Source organism: Hibiscus syriacus, unplaced genomic scaffold, assembly GCF_006381635.1.
Source record: "Hibiscus syriacus cultivar Baekdansim isolate YM2019G1 unplaced genomic scaffold, ASM638163v2 tig00110705_pilon, whole genome shotgun sequence".
In the NCBI taxonomy this organism is placed as follows: domain Eukaryota; kingdom Viridiplantae; phylum Streptophyta; class Magnoliopsida; order Malvales; family Malvaceae; genus Hibiscus; species Hibiscus syriacus.
The window spans coordinates 359127-374712 of NW_024062831.1; the positions used below are offsets into that span (position 1 = coordinate 359127).

Genomic DNA, 15586 nt, shown 5'->3' on the forward strand with positions numbered 1-15586 from the left:
TACTTTCAAGCCGCATTTCTCCACTACAAACCTTCCCAAACAGCTCCCCACTAATATAATCCATACACAAATCAGAAACACAAAATTTTCTCTCATCTTTCCTCGATTCGGATAACAACCCAAGATGAAGAACCTCTCGATCTATTGCTTTGCATAAACATCACCTAGTTTTATCTGAATTTTGCTTTTGCTATACCAAACAAGACAAAAGAGTAAAAACAAATTCTAAGATTTATCGAAGTTTTGAATTTTCTGCGATGAATCCAATGTTTGAGAAAATGATCGGGCTTTTTGGCTATATTATACATATAAAATCTTATATGTTATCGATTTACTTCTTTTTTTATCAGGATATCTACCACCGATAACGGTGATAAATCCCAGGTACTCTTCCAAGGGATAAACAGGTAGCAACCTGTAATTATGAACGAACCTTTAGCATATATATATATATATATATGTTAACGACAGCAACATGGATTTGACGAAGGTTTTAAATTTTCAATATAATTCATAGCTCTTATTTATCTTTGTCGATATCTAAAACTGTATAATCCAATTTTCAAGTAATCCGAATAATTTTAGAGTAAGCATTTTATATACTTCTTTTTCAAGATCTTATGAAGTTATCGAAATAGTTAAAATCTTAATAGGTTGCAAGAAATTAGATTGTATTAATTGGAATTCATAATTATCGAGTATGAAATAAAATTTCAGGTTATATATATATATTGTATAAACTTTATACATACATTTAACCTTGATTAGTCCTAGAATCGATTAAACTAATTTTGATATCAAAATATAATATCTACAATTCGATCTAGACAGAAATTGAAACATAAATATTACCAAAACTATAACTAAATTCAGACAATCAAAAAAACATACATATTACCAACTTATAATCTCAAAACAGAACCAAATAATCATATTTATAGATCATTAACAACTCTCGAGCTGAAATTATACTTAGTGATTATTTTACAAATTTCTTAAAAGTTTAGTAACTTATATGAAAATATTAAAATTATAAGGATTATTCATTTAATATAACTTGATATGCAACCGATTCATAACGCACAAAACGATTATCACAACCATTAATTATTTTAAAAGTGATATCTTAGTTAAGGATCACATTAAATCTTTTCAAAAATTTAGGAACCTAAATGAAAATTATAACCATATATTAAGAAACGTAATATGTTGAACTCATTCAACATCCATCCATATAATAATTAACTTAAAAGGTGAACTTAAGACATACAAATTACTCCTTTATGACACATGAAATAAAACAGTGATTCATTAGGGACTTAATCATAATTTAACCTAATATCAAAATTTGTTAACTAAAATCATACGTTAAACGTATATCGAATATGATATGATTAATCATAACCAGTCTTGATAATCCATTATTAACACTAAATATTGATTAAGGACCAATTAATAATATTTCAAAAGCTCGAGGATTAAATTACTCTTTTTATCATTGTACACTCGATCTTACGTAACTAAAACGATTATGTTCTACTTTTAATCAATCTATCTGTCATCAGCTCATCAAACCTCATTAGTAATATTCTAACACATGCCAGGTTGTTTTCGTCCTTTCACCACTCAATTAACTGTACTAAATCAGTTTAAATATCCTCATTAACTGATTTGAATTAAATTTAATATCTTATTTATAATTATTATTATTATTTACAATAAAAGTAAATGTTTTATATTTTAAATAATAAAATAAATTAAAAATATTAAATATTTTTCTTTATCCAAAAAATTAATTTTTATAAAAATAGTTATGTAAAAGGCCTTTAAATAAATATAAAAGATTTAAAACAATTTTATTTTTTAAGAATAAGTAAGATTAAAGACGACAAATAAAATAAAATGAAAAATAGAATAATAAAAATAATTTTAGAAAATATAATAGATGTTATTAAACCTAAGCATTTCGCCTTCTCTATCATCAAAAAGAGAAAATGAAAAACAAAGTAATCTTACTTAGTTGATTATTAATATTATCTTACTGATCTCCTAGAATTTATTATTATTATTATTATTATTATTATTATTATTATTATTATTATTATTATTATTATTATTATTATTATTATTATTATTATTATTATTATAAATATGTGCATAAATAAATTGTATATCTAGTTAAAAGTAAGGGCAAACTACATATTTAGTATTATAATTATCACTTTTGTTATGTTTTGGTCACTCAATTATTTTTTGTTTTTAAAATTATATATAGCATTACGTTTTAGTTTATTTTGATCATTCATCGTTAAAAATTTAACGGTTACACTGACATATCATCATAAGGTAATATCACACCATTATTGAAAATTTTCTAAAAATTGCAATGTCATCGATTCTATTACTTTTTGGGTAAAGTACACAAATGGTCATCGACTCTAGAACTTTGTTTTGTGAGTATCCTAAATATTAAAAATTATAAAATGATCCCTTGACTATATTGTACTTATTTGTTGAGTCCTCTAACTATTAAAAGTTACAAAATGGTCAAGCGATTATTCATATGTTCCACACTCATTTTTTCCGTTAAAAAACTGGCAGGCGTCTGAGATGGACATTAACCTGTTGACTGCTATATAATAAAATCTGATCACAAAATTGTTTTAGTTGTATTTTATGGATCGAATATCCATTTACATTATGTCATTGAGTTAATGCTTGAAAGCAACGACAGTACATGTAACCATTATTAAAATATAATTTTATAATATTTTTATCAACAGGTTAGCATCCAGCTCAGACGAGCGTAAATTTCTTTATGAAAAATGATGATTTTGGAACATATGAATAGTCGAGTGCCTATTTTTTAACTTTCAATAGTTAAGGGACTCAATAAAACAACGTCTTTAATATGAGATCATTTTATAACTTCTAACAATTATGAAACTTAATAAAGTAATGTTCTATAGTGGGGTCCATTTGTGTACTTTACCATACTTTTTAACTATTATTTATCAAAATGAACTATTACGTAACATAAGTATAATTTTGAAAATAATAATAATAAAGTGACCAAAACGGAATAAAAGAGATAGTTGGGTATTAAACTTGTATTTTACCCTAAAATTAATTACGTTTATTAACAACTAATTGTCAAATAATTGTTGAAAGAATAATAATTAATTCAGCAATGCTCCACTTTGTTCGACGCCTCGACAGATTTTCCATTTCAGACACAAAACTAAACTAGAAAACAAAACCGCCGTTCAGTTTCTGTTATCGCCGTCTTGTTCGATCTTTGACTCAGCGTCTGCTCCCTTCTCTTTGAGAGCTTCCTTTAAGATAAAAATGGCTTGCAAGTCTCTTCTTTTACACGCTATTTTTTTGGTTCTTGCATTCTTCTAGATTCATCTCATCTTTTCAGGTGCTCCGATCTGAAATCTTTATGTTTTTTTAGCTAAGAAATTATGGGTTTCCTTTAATATTTCCATTTCCGTAAGATTTAAGTATTGTTTCTGTCCCGGATCTCGCGTTCCATGATGAACTCAGCTAATAAGTCGTATCCTATGTCTGTTATTATTGTTGCTTCCTTGTTGTTTCGACTTGTCTCGGCTGCTGACTACGTTCCAACTGAGAAAATCCTTTTAAATTGCGGTGCGAAATCTGAGGATTCCGATTCCGATGATCGGAAATGGACTCCGGATGATGGGTCCAAGTTCTTGGTCGGAAACGGGAATTCCGTTTCTGATGATCGGAAATGGACTCCGGATGATGGACTCCGGATGATGGGTCCAAGTTCTTGGTCCAAGTTTTTCGCTCTAACTTCACTTACAGTTTCCCGGTCGTACCTGGTCGGAAATTCGTTCGGTTGTATTTCTATGCTAATTCGTATGATGGGCGGAATGCATCCGGTGCTTTGTTTTCAGTCAGCTGTGGTACTTACACTCTTCTCAAGAATTTCAGCGCTGCTCAAACGAGTGAAGCTTTGAATTATGCTTTCATTGTTAAGGAGTATTCCATCAATGTGGATGATGACCATTTGAACTTGACATTCAGTCCCTTTTCGACTCCGTCGAATGCGTATGCGTTTGTCAATGGGATTGAAATCTTGTCGATGCCGGATATTTATAGTAATCTTGACGGAATAGCTGTTGTGGGCCAAAGTACTCCTTTCACCATCGATAACAGCACAGCACTCGAGAATGTCTACAGGTTGAATGTTGGCGGAAATGATATCTCGCCTTCCGGTGATACAGGTCTGTTTAGGTCTTGGTACGATGACCAACCATACCTGTTTGGAGCTGCTTATGGAGTGACTGGAGCTGCCGATCCAGATGTCACTATTGATTATGGAACCACGCCTACTTATATTGCACCAACGAATGTGTACACCACTGCTAGATCCATGGGGCAGGATGCTGCAATAAACAATAATTACAATTTGACCTGGATGTTCAGTGTTGACTCTGGCTTCTCGTACTTGGTTAGGTTACATTTCTGTGAGTTTACGGAGAACATCACTAAGATTAATCAGAGAGTGTTCAACGTGTTCCTAAACAATCAAACAGCTGAGGCTGGGTTTGATGTGATTGCCATGGCAAACGGACAAGTTCGTGTTCCTCTGTATATGGATTATGTTGTTGTTGTTCCTGGAGGAAATTCACAGCAGGATCTTTGGCTTGCATTGCATCCAAACACGACTGACAAACCCCAGTACTATGATGCAATCCTAAATGGTGCAGAGATATTCAAGATAAGTGATCCGAATAGCAACCTCGCAGGGCCTAATCCGATCCCTGGTCCAAAACAGGATGTAGTTGATCCATCACGGGCTTTGCCATCTCATCGAGGTCACTCAAACCAGAAGGCAATCATCGCTGGGGGAGTAAGTGGTGGAGTGGTTCTGGTTCTCATTATTGGTTTCTGCGTTGCTGCTGTTTCGCATCGTCGTAGGCATGGAAAGGATCATAGCTCAAGTGATGGTCCATCAGGATGGCTTCCTCTTTCATTGTACGGAAATTCGCACTCTGCAGGTTCAGCAAAGACAAATACCACAGGGAGCTACGTTTCCTCCCTCCCTTCAAACCTTTGCCGTCATTTCTCATTTGCCGACATCAAGGCTGCTACTAACAATTTCGATGATTCTTTAGTTCTTGGGGTGGGAGGTTTTGGCAAAGTTTATAAGGGAGAAATTGATGGCGGGACCACTAAAGTTGCAATCAAGCGTGGCAACCCACTATCCGAGCAGGGTGTGCATGAGTTCCAGACTGAGATTGAAATGCTTTCCAAACTCCGCCACCGCCACCTTGTTTCGTTGATTGGTTACTGTGAAGAGAACTGTGAAATGATCCTAGTTTATGATTATATGGCTTATGGAACATTGCGTGAACATCTCTACAAAACCCAGAAGCCGCCTCTTCCATGGAAGCAAAGGCTTGAAATATGCATCGGTGCTGCTCGTGGTTTACACTATCTTCACACCGGCGCTAAGCACACTATCATTCACCGGGATGTGAAGACAACCAACATTCTTCTGGATGAGAAGTGGGTAGCAAAAGTCTCTGATTTTGGATTGTCGAAAACCGGCCCCACATTAGATAATACTCATGTGAGTACCATTGTGAAGGGTAGCTTTGGCTATCTGGACCCCGAGTATTTCAGACGGCAGCAGCTAACCGATAAATCTGATGTTTACTCATTTGGGGTTGTCCTCTTTGAGATCCTTTGTGCACGTCCAGCATTGAATCCTACACTTCCGAAGGAGCAAGTGAGCCTTGCAGAGTGGGCTGCACACTGTTTCAAGAAAGGCATCCTTGATCAGATAATGGATCCGTATCTGAAAGGGAAGATAGCACCAGAATGCTTCAAAAAGTTTTCCGAGACTGCAATGAAGTGCGTGGCTGATCAGGGAATCGACAGGCCATCCATGGGTGATGTGCTTTGGAACCTGGAGTTTGCTTTGCAACTGCAGGAGAGTGCCGAAGAGAGCGGCAAGGGAATTGGTGAAATCGGCATCGTGGATGGCACCTATGACGAAACCTGCAAAGTCAAGAAAGATCCCAACGCATCCCCTGGTTTTGATATCAATGTGACGGATTCGAGGAGCAGCGGCATGAGCATGAGCATCGGCGGTGGCAGCCTAGCTAGTGAAGACTCTGATGGGTTGACACCAAGTGCAGTTTTCTCACAGATCATGAACCCGAAAGGGCGTTGAGATGAGCCGAGCCGATGCACCCGCCTGCTGTTGTAAGTTACATGGACCATGGAATCAAAATTCGGCTTTCATTGTTGTATTCATTTACTTAATAATAATTTACATAGGTAGATTTATTTACATCTTAAACTGGATATTGTTTTGATCAAACAAGCAAGCCAGCTGTAGGTCTGAAGAGTGTAAAATAATGGGTTGAAGTGACATTTGCATTTCATGAGAGATATGTGTGTTTATTATGGCCTTGGGTGAAAGGAAAATGATGTTTAATTGTGGAACAGAGAGATTTCCTGAAATGTTTTACTTTTATTATAATTCTGAAATTGCACAGAATGAATCAGCTGTCAGAAGTAGGGATGAGCATGGGAATAGATTGCTTAATTAAATTAAGAAATTACTCTTACTAGATTAGATTACACTTGTGGTCTGTTTTTAAAGGGTAAACTACCTAAATGGTCACTCATGTTTGAGTATATTTGTGTTTTCCCTACTAAAACTTTAAAACTAACGAAATGGTCACTGACGTTATTACTTCTATGAAGGAATTACTAGATTTTAGGGATGCGTCATTTTCTTGATTTTTCTCATTTATTGTCATTTTTTTCCATCCTCAATAGTAGGGTTGTAAACGAGAAGAGTAAACCTCGATATTGTTGAGCTCGACTCCAGAACTATAAAATCAAGCTTGATTCGGTTCGAAAATTCGTGAGTCTAAAATTTTCAATCTCGACTCAAACTCAAAATTATGAATTGAAGCTCAAAATAAAAAAAATCTTAGATTTAACTCGGTTAAAGTTTAAACTTGAACCTGAATCTTAAGTACATGAAAATATTGTATTATAATTTTAAAAAATAACACATAAATATTAATATTATTAATAATATATATTTTTTTTAAAATAAAATTTTAATATATTATTTTTTAGAAAAAAAAAGAATATCAATATGGTTTAACATTGATTGAAATAGAGGCATGGTTTAACAAAATATGGTTTAACAAATGAACCTGTCTTCTCTGAGTTTTCTACATGAAGGCCAAAATTGATGACGGATCTGGTGTATAGAGTGGATATCTACCTATTTTGAAATTAAATTTTTTTATGTTAATTATTTTTTTATTAACGGTGTTTATCATAAAATATTATTTGTGTATACCTCATACAAAAAGATTCATATTATTAATATATATATATATTCATCCTACAAAAATATTTTTAAATCTATCACTAACCAAAATAGTAAACAGCGGTTCCAGAAACATGGTCTCTAGTTGCTAGAAATAATATAAAATGTTGTAATAATTCTCTAATTAAAATAATTGGTCTAATGGTTAAAGCTCGTTCGATCCTTTTTCTAAGTCTCTACGTCGAATCCCCATTTGGTTAATTTTATTTATTTATTTTACATTCATTAGAGTAAAATATATAAAATATGTTAAGAGGTTATTAAGAAGCACGTGGTCAGCCCCAATGTTAGAGCCACGTCTACATTTCCTATTAGGTCTTACGTTCAATGTGAAGTTAATTTTAATTTGTTTTTACTCAGTTAGTAGAGCACAAGGTTTTTAATTTTGAGGTCGTGGGATCGAGTGCTACGGAGGGCATTTTATAATTCGGAGGTCTCCCATGAAAGCTGCTCTCAACCTGATGTTGGGGGCAACCTACTATCTTACCTCCCCTTATCTCATATATATGAGAAAAAAGGAACAACCATTTCGGATTTGAAGCGAAATTTTATTAAATTAAAATTTATAAAATCATCTCTAATCCGATGGTAAATATATCTGATTTGATAATTAAATTTATTAAATTAAATTAAAATTAAAATTAGATTGATTGATTGATTGAATTTATAAATAATAAAGATTAAATATATAAATATATTCATTTTTTTTAATTGTCACATCAATTATTCCATCAAATGTTGATGGTAATTGACTTAATTACAATGTTTAAATAGTTGAGTAGTTTAATTGATAAAATTAAAAGATTTATTATCAAAATGATAAATATAATAGTTAAATGGTTATGTGAGTAGTTTACCCTATAATTTAGGACAAATGGTTCATTAACTTTTAATAAAATAATAAATAATCCCAACCGAAGACGAAGACAAGAAGTAAATATGGGAAACGATATGAAAAGCCCTAAGGGGTGAAGACAAAAAACAATTTAATCAAAGCTTTCTATTGCAATTCCATAATCCTTTGATACATAAAAAAAACATGATCGTATCAAATTTCTAATCATTTTCTTTTAATTTGTATTGAATTTAAGTTTGATTATTCGTTGGATCGAAAATGGAGGACGATAAGAAGAAGAAGAAGAGAAACAAGAAGAATAAAAACAAACAGATTAAATCCGCAGAAGAAGATTTAGATCGCAACAATAACAATAATGTCAGTAATTCCCAGAATATACACATTACCGAGCTGGATCTGGAACCGGACACGCATCGCCGTAATAGCGCTATACCCGTAAGTTAATTCAACTTTTTTTCTTTTTCTTCTTTGGTAGTTGATTGTTCGCAATTCGTTTTCTCGTTGTTTCCAAATGAAGAAGAACAAAAGTTGATAATTAGATTCGTTTGTGTAATATTGTTTGTTGACATAAATTCATCTTTTTTTTCTGGCTTATTGTTATACATTCAAATTTGTATGATTCGAATTTTCTATATATCTAATTCTCAATCATAAATTACGGACCGCCATTGATGATGATGATGATATAATATGTTGATTAATTTCTATGAATTTTTGTTAGAAATAGCAATATCTTGTGACATTAGTAATGCAAATGCATGGTTGGTTGCCATCACATAAGCGTTATATATATATATATATAAACAGAGCTTTACCTTGAAAATTTATAGTGTTTTAGATTCTTGAGGAGTTGTTTTCTGATATATAGAATGTCTAATCGGAAACTAATGCTATATGATTATTGAAAATTTGTGGTTGCCTTTTTTTCCCCCACTGTTTTGATGCATTAATTATATCGCTTTCTTCTTGAAGAGTTCTGCGGAAGATATGATTAAAAAATTACAAAAAGAGACAGAATCACATATAGAGAAAGAGGTAATAGTGATTCATCTATTTGTTATAATAGTCAACTTTTTGTTTATCTACATGCTTCATTTATTTATTTGCCACTTGTGTGATTGATATCACTAAACTCGGCTTAAGTTGTCATATATCTGCAGGCTACTTTGCAAGAGACGATCCAACACTTACAAAAGGAAAATGAATCATATATACAGATGCAGGTTAAATTGATGTTATCATGGGAGGAAATAAGAAAATTTATTTTTCCTTCTCTCATTCAAGTTTATTTTGAAATTCCTGTCGTTTGTTTTGTATTTAATTTTTAGCTTAAATGTGATGCAGGTTACACTAGAAGAGACAATCTACCAATTAAGAAATGAGTGTGATTCACACCTAAAGAAAGAGGTAATATGTTACAGACCTTATCAACTGAAAAGTGTTCCCTGAAGCAGCATTCGGTTTGGTGAAGCACTGGTGACTCACTTTCTTTTTATAGGCTTCCTTAGAAGAGAGTATCCTGAAATTACAACTGATAAACAATTCACACCTACAAAAAGAGGTAATGCAGGATATATGTGAGCTTTTGCATACGTTAAGGATGGCTTACCTTTTTCTATCCGCATGTCATAAAAAAGTTTCTGTTGCAGTTTAAACTTCTCTCTTGTTGAAGCACAAAGTAACCCCCATCTTCTTGCAGGCTTCTTTAAAGGAGACAGTCCTACAGTTGCAATCTGCAAATGAATCACACATACAAAAAATGGTAGCCTGCTAAAGTCTTCTTCCTTTTTTTATGTTTGGTACAGCATACTAAATTCATTATCTGTTCTCATGCACAAAAAATTGTAGTTATAGAGGGCTAATCTTTCCCTGAATTTTATATAAATGTTCTTATTTCCTTTTCTCTTGGAAACTGCTATATCTAACAAGATAATTTACAGGCTGCTTCAGAGATGGATATCATCAGATTACATAATGAAACAGAGTTGTGGCTTCAAGAAAAGGTAATATAGGTTGATATATTATTATATAAGGACATCATTCCACATATTGCTTCCCTGTATTCACCCCTATGATTTGATAACAAAAAGACTTCTAATTGAACTGCTGTCTGTCTCTTTGTAGCTTTTGCGTCATCATTTGAGGTATTTTAGAAAATTTTGTGATGAATTTGGTATATGTCGTGCAACATGCAGGCCGTATTGGAAGCGGAAATCAGTCAGTTGCTGGAGGAAAAAGCTGCTCTGGATCTGAAAGGGGTAAATTTTCTTTTTGTCTTCACATTAGTTTTCTGCTTTCTTCATTTTTTTTCTGTGTTTTCAGGTTTAAATCATTTCTGGGTATATGTAGTGTTTTCACCCTAATTCCGTAGTGTGCAGGCGAACTTGGAGGAAAATATTAAAGCACTAGAGAAAGAGAAGGATTCTTGGATTCTGACAGAGGTAGCCAATTTTGCTCTTATCATATGTGTCAATTATGCATTTTATTGGAAGATAGTGATCTGTTGAAAGTGAAAACCTGAAATCTAGTTGGATTCTATACATGTGTTAAGGCCCTTTATGTGATCTGCATCTGGAGTGTGGATCTTTCTCATGGTTTGTTTATTTGTAATAAAAGTATTTCTGTTATCATCTTATATAATCTGCATCTGAATCATTAATACATATCATTAACAATTAGTTGTATTGTTCTGATTTTATATATTATTTTTTTACAGAATTCCACAAAAGAAACAATTTCTATCCTTAATCGCGATATCACAAGACTAACGATGCAGGTACAACATTTTCACCCGTGTACTTCAAACTTAAAGGCTTCTTTTGCTAGCAGGATATTGGACTCTGATGTGATTTCGTCCCAAAAGTTGATTCTCAATTGTTAGTATCATCAACTTTGGGCTGCCCAAAAAGTTCAACCATTTTTGCGTTGCACTCCTTTTGTTCTGATGTGGAAATTAAAACGAAGCTTGGCAGGTGCTTGAGTTGGAAGAATCCAGAAGCAAGCTTTTGCAAGAAAATCAGCAGCAAACAAATACTGCATCTAGTTTGCAGTTGCATATTCAAAACTGTGAGAGGAACATCACCTCTAGCTCCTCATCAGATGAAGTTAAAAAGGTTCGCTTCCATTCATTTTCAGCTCCCCTTTTCTCTAGTGTGTTGGCTATTCACTTTCTAGTTTCATGATACACTGAGGATTCATGAGATATATTTGGATTTGTCTCCATGTTTGTTTGCTACCTGCTAATGGTTTGTTTGAATTTTAGTGCGTAAAAGTTATTCATGAACATTCAAGCAAATGAGCTACTAAATATTAATGTCTCTAAAGAAATTTAGGAAAAGAGGAACAATGTAGTTGACTACTTTTCTCTAATGTAGCAAGCTTCTTATATCGAGGACCTGAACTCTCAAATTGAAGCAGCAAGTGTTCTTGTTGAGAAATTGGTCATGGAGAATACAGAGCTTGTTGAGAAGGTGCCTTTTGTGCCACAACACATTATGATTTATTCTTTATCTTCTTGTTCTTTGTAAGCCGACATACAAACGGACCTTTTGATGTTGTGAATGTACCCCAACTCTTTGGCAGGTGAATGAGTTATCTGTTATTCTTGAGCGACAAACAGAAGGACATTCAACGGTCATTGAAATGCCCAATCCTGGACCTCACTTCGTTGGCAATGGCTCTATATCATCTCCAAAGTTGTATTCTCTAGAAGTTGCTCAAATTAACGAGGGCAAAATTGATGGTGTGAGTGCAGACGGGCAACCTACTGCCCAACTTCCACTCGCTGTAGAGTCCGAGGATTCGGGAGAAATTTTGCAAATTCCCCTGGATGATACTGATGCAAGGGGTCCCGAACCCCAGTATATTGAGAGTGAAAATAAGACTGTACCATTGACAGATGCTCCCCTGATTGGTGCTCCGTTCCGGTTAATATCATTTGTTGCTAACTATGTTACTGGTGCGGACATGGTTAACAATACTTCAAGCTCGGAATCTTAGCTTAGATGCAGGATTCTTATACCATTATTCAGTACTTAACATACGTGGTATACTTTTGAAGTAGAGATTCCCATTGTCGACGTTGTTTTTACGCAGGAAAAACGTATCTGGCGAGAGGATAACACCATTTGCAATAATCTGAAATGTAACAAAAACATGCTGGATGGCTGTAATTTGTGACAATTAATAGTTCTCATTGTATTCGATACAGAAGAAATGCTTTTGTTCATCTATTTTTCTTAACACTTTATACAGATTAGAGCCTTCTTTTTTGCTTCAACAGAAAAATACAGTATCGTTATATGGTTGACAGAAACTTTTTTAGGTTAAACTGTGGTCGATACAAGTATTTTATATTTTCATATTAAATCTAATATTTTTTATTATTTTGGCTTAATGTAAAGATAGGTACTCAAAATATACCTATCGTTAGCTTTAGGTGCCTAAAGTATTTTTTTGTTAAAAATATGTACTTATCGTTTTCTATGTTACACTTTTAACTGCCTAACATTTTCGACGTTATATTTTTAGGTGTTAGACTGTAACGGTTTTTAAAACATAAAATCTTATTTAAAAAAACCACTTAAAATTAAAATTTATTTTTAAAAATCTCAATATTTTCTGAAATTATATTTAAAAAAACTCAAAATCCCGAAAAATCATAATTTCAATCACTTACCACCACCGGTCGCTACCAATCGGCCGGAAATCCGATGGCGTGCAACTACCCGAACCCCCACTGGCTAAACCCCCATGCTTCACACGGTGGTGCAACGGAAAATCGACGATCGCAGAGGGGAAAACTCCTTTAAGCCGATCGCAAAATCTTGTATTTAAACGGTCGTTGGGTGTTCGGTCGGTCGCGAAAATAAGAGGTTTCAGCCGTTGGGTGGTCTCCCGATCGAACAACACTGAGTGTTCGATCGATAGACGACGTTGGTGGTGGTTAACGATGCTAAGGGATCAAAATTAGGGTTTTAAGAGATTTTTTTTTGGTTTTGGTAATTTTATAATTTTAGATTTTTAAAATAATTTTTAATTTTAATTTTTTTAATTTAAATAAAAAAATTAAAATTTTATTAACATGACATGTGTCACTTAACGGTAGAATTTGACGGTCGTTACAATCTTGGCACCTAAAAGTGTAACGTTGAAAATGTTAGACGTTTATTTTTAACGAAAAATTCTTAAAGCACTTAAATTAGTTTTGAATATATTTTGGACACTTATTTTTACATTAAGTCTATTATTTTATATGCATACAAACATATTTCTAAACATATAATGGAATTATATGTTATTAAAAAACTTAATATTAACCAACAATTAATTTAGTCTAGTGGGATCAGGTACTAGATTCCTTAAGTAAAGTCAGGAGTTTGAATCATGACATTTGTGAATAAAGCAAACTAGATTGGAAGGGTCACCATTGCCTCAACAGTACCTGATTTGGATTAGTCGCTCAATAGATCGGATATCAATGATTAATTAAAAAACTACAAATTAAATTATATATATATAACTCAACTCAATTCACTCATCATTATTAATACGTACCATTATTATTAATGAAATAATATGGTCATCGATATGGTATTACAAAACTTAATATTTATAATGATTTTTAAAATATTTTAGATTTTATATAAAATTTATATATTACTAATACAAAATGTTAGGATCAACCTACTATAATTCTGTTTTATATTTATTTTCTTATTTTTCATGAATATGATAATGTCAGGGTTAAATTTATTAAATTATTTAAATTAAAATAGGAATAAGTGAATATATTTTTAAATACTAAGAATTTATTAAATTGTTTTAAATTAGGATTAAAATAATAGAATATATAAGTTTTGGAGACTAAAATTGTATTATAACAAATCATATCATTATCTCCGTTATTTTTTTAACGATCGGTTTCTAAATAAAAAATATATAGTAGTGACGATTTTGTCAAAAAAGAGTTTGACAACTAAAGTAAAAAATAGTAATAACTTGATCACCAATAGGATAGTTTACCCTAAACAGATAAATGATTGAATATATATAATTTGTAACCTCTTAGACTCGACCGAAACATTACGGAGATAAAAGTTTTAAAGTAAATTAGATATAAAATTATTGTTTAATAACTTATTTAATGTTTTGATAAAAGTTTAAGGGTCAAACTAGATATTAACCTTTTTGTTAACATTATCATGTCATCGATTTAACAGAGATAACGGTAGAGTGACTATATTGTTATAATTACTTTTGAAACGTCAGTGGGAAAAACGAAAACTTACTCAAAGATTAGTGACTGTTTGTATAATTTATCCTATATGTAATAATACAAAAAAAAACTATACAAATACCCTGTAAATAATTTGTTAGTCATGTCAGATATATCTGAAGTAAAATGTAAATGCAAAATTAGTAGTACATTTTCATGTCACCAAAATAAACATATGACATAGAGAAGTATAAAAGCACGAACGATTAATTCTCCAAAATGTCAAGTCCAATGCTTGTAGTCCAATAATATCTGGAAAAAAATTACGAGATCAAGTTAGAAAGCTTAGTGTGCTTCTAAAAATGCATAAAAACATAGTTATCAATTTAGTCACTTGCAATTTCCATAAATTAGCTGATCCTATTCTCATATGTAATGGGGTAAGAGGGAGGTAGGGTAGTAGGCTGTCCCAACGCCAGGTTGAGAGCAACTTCCGTGGAAGACATCCGTTATGAATTGCCCTCAGTGGGACTCGATCCCACGACCACAAGGTTAAGAGCCTTGCAACTTCCATAGTTTTACATAATAGTTTCTAAATTTCTGAAAGTTATGATTTGGTCCCCAACTACACTAAATAAAAAAATTAACCCCAAAATGGGGATGTGACGTAACTTTTTTTTTTTGAGGAACATTATATAATTGTTAAATTATGCCTTTGAGACATTGGGTTAGGGGATCTAACGTTTAAGGCCTATCACTAACAGTACACTTAATATGTATCCTAGGTTTAGGTTTAACACTTACAATGACAGAGACAAATCTTGTTTCCAAAAGATGCTGTCAAACGAATAAGCAAACGCCATTTGGCATTAAAATAAAATATTTAGAGCTTGTATTATTATTATTATTCCATTCCCACCTCACCTGCTTCATGTTAGCTTTAATCATTTGTTTTCTTCCTAACCTTTGTTTGGCTGGCTGACAGGCACGACCATAGCCACATTTTCAAACATCTGATTTGGTCCTAGGCAACACACAATGGATCATGTAACTTGGTTGGCTTTGGCTACATAACTCTCGTACGGAAATATAACTAGGAGGGCTATAAACGAGTGAA

At 32.7% G+C, this 15586-nt stretch overlaps 1 protein-coding gene and 1 pseudogene across 1 annotated transcript; both read left to right on the top strand.

Moving 5' to 3' along the window:
• Positions 1 to 3361: 3361 nt before the first annotated feature.
• On the top strand, positions 3362 to 6237 carry LOC120138689 (annotated as a pseudogene).
• Positions 6238 to 8340: 2103 nt separating this feature from the next.
• Positions 8341 to 12395, top strand: LOC120138684 (basal body-orientation factor 1-like). Its single transcript, XM_039154100.1, has 14 exons — positions 8341 to 8422; positions 8456 to 8687; positions 9225 to 9287; positions 9413 to 9475; positions 9597 to 9659; positions 9751 to 9813; positions 9952 to 10014; positions 10193 to 10255; positions 10448 to 10510; positions 10631 to 10693; positions 10969 to 11028; positions 11225 to 11365; positions 11627 to 11722; positions 11835 to 12395. The coding sequence occupies exons 2-14, from the start codon at positions 8511 to 8513 to the stop codon at positions 12249 to 12251; spliced, it is 1395 nt and encodes a 464-aa protein (XP_039010031.1). The 5' UTR covers positions 8341 to 8422; positions 8456 to 8510; the 3' UTR covers positions 12252 to 12395.
• The last annotated feature ends 3191 nt before the right edge of the window (positions 12396 to 15586 follow it).

Excerpts from the sequence above, each read along its gene's own strand:
- LOC120138684 (XM_039154100.1), top strand. The coding sequence starts at position 8,511 with ATGGAGGACGATAAGAAGAAGAAGAAGAGAAACAAGAAGAATAAAAAC. Across the intron at positions 9,660-9,750 it reads ATTCACACCTAAAGAAAGAG|GCTTCCTTAGAAGAGAGTAT; the intron begins GTAATATGTTAC and ends TTCTTTTTATAG. Across the intron at positions 11,366-11,626 it reads CATCAGATGAAGTTAAAAAG|CAAGCTTCTTATATCGAGGA; the intron begins GTTCGCTTCCAT and ends TCTCTAATGTAG.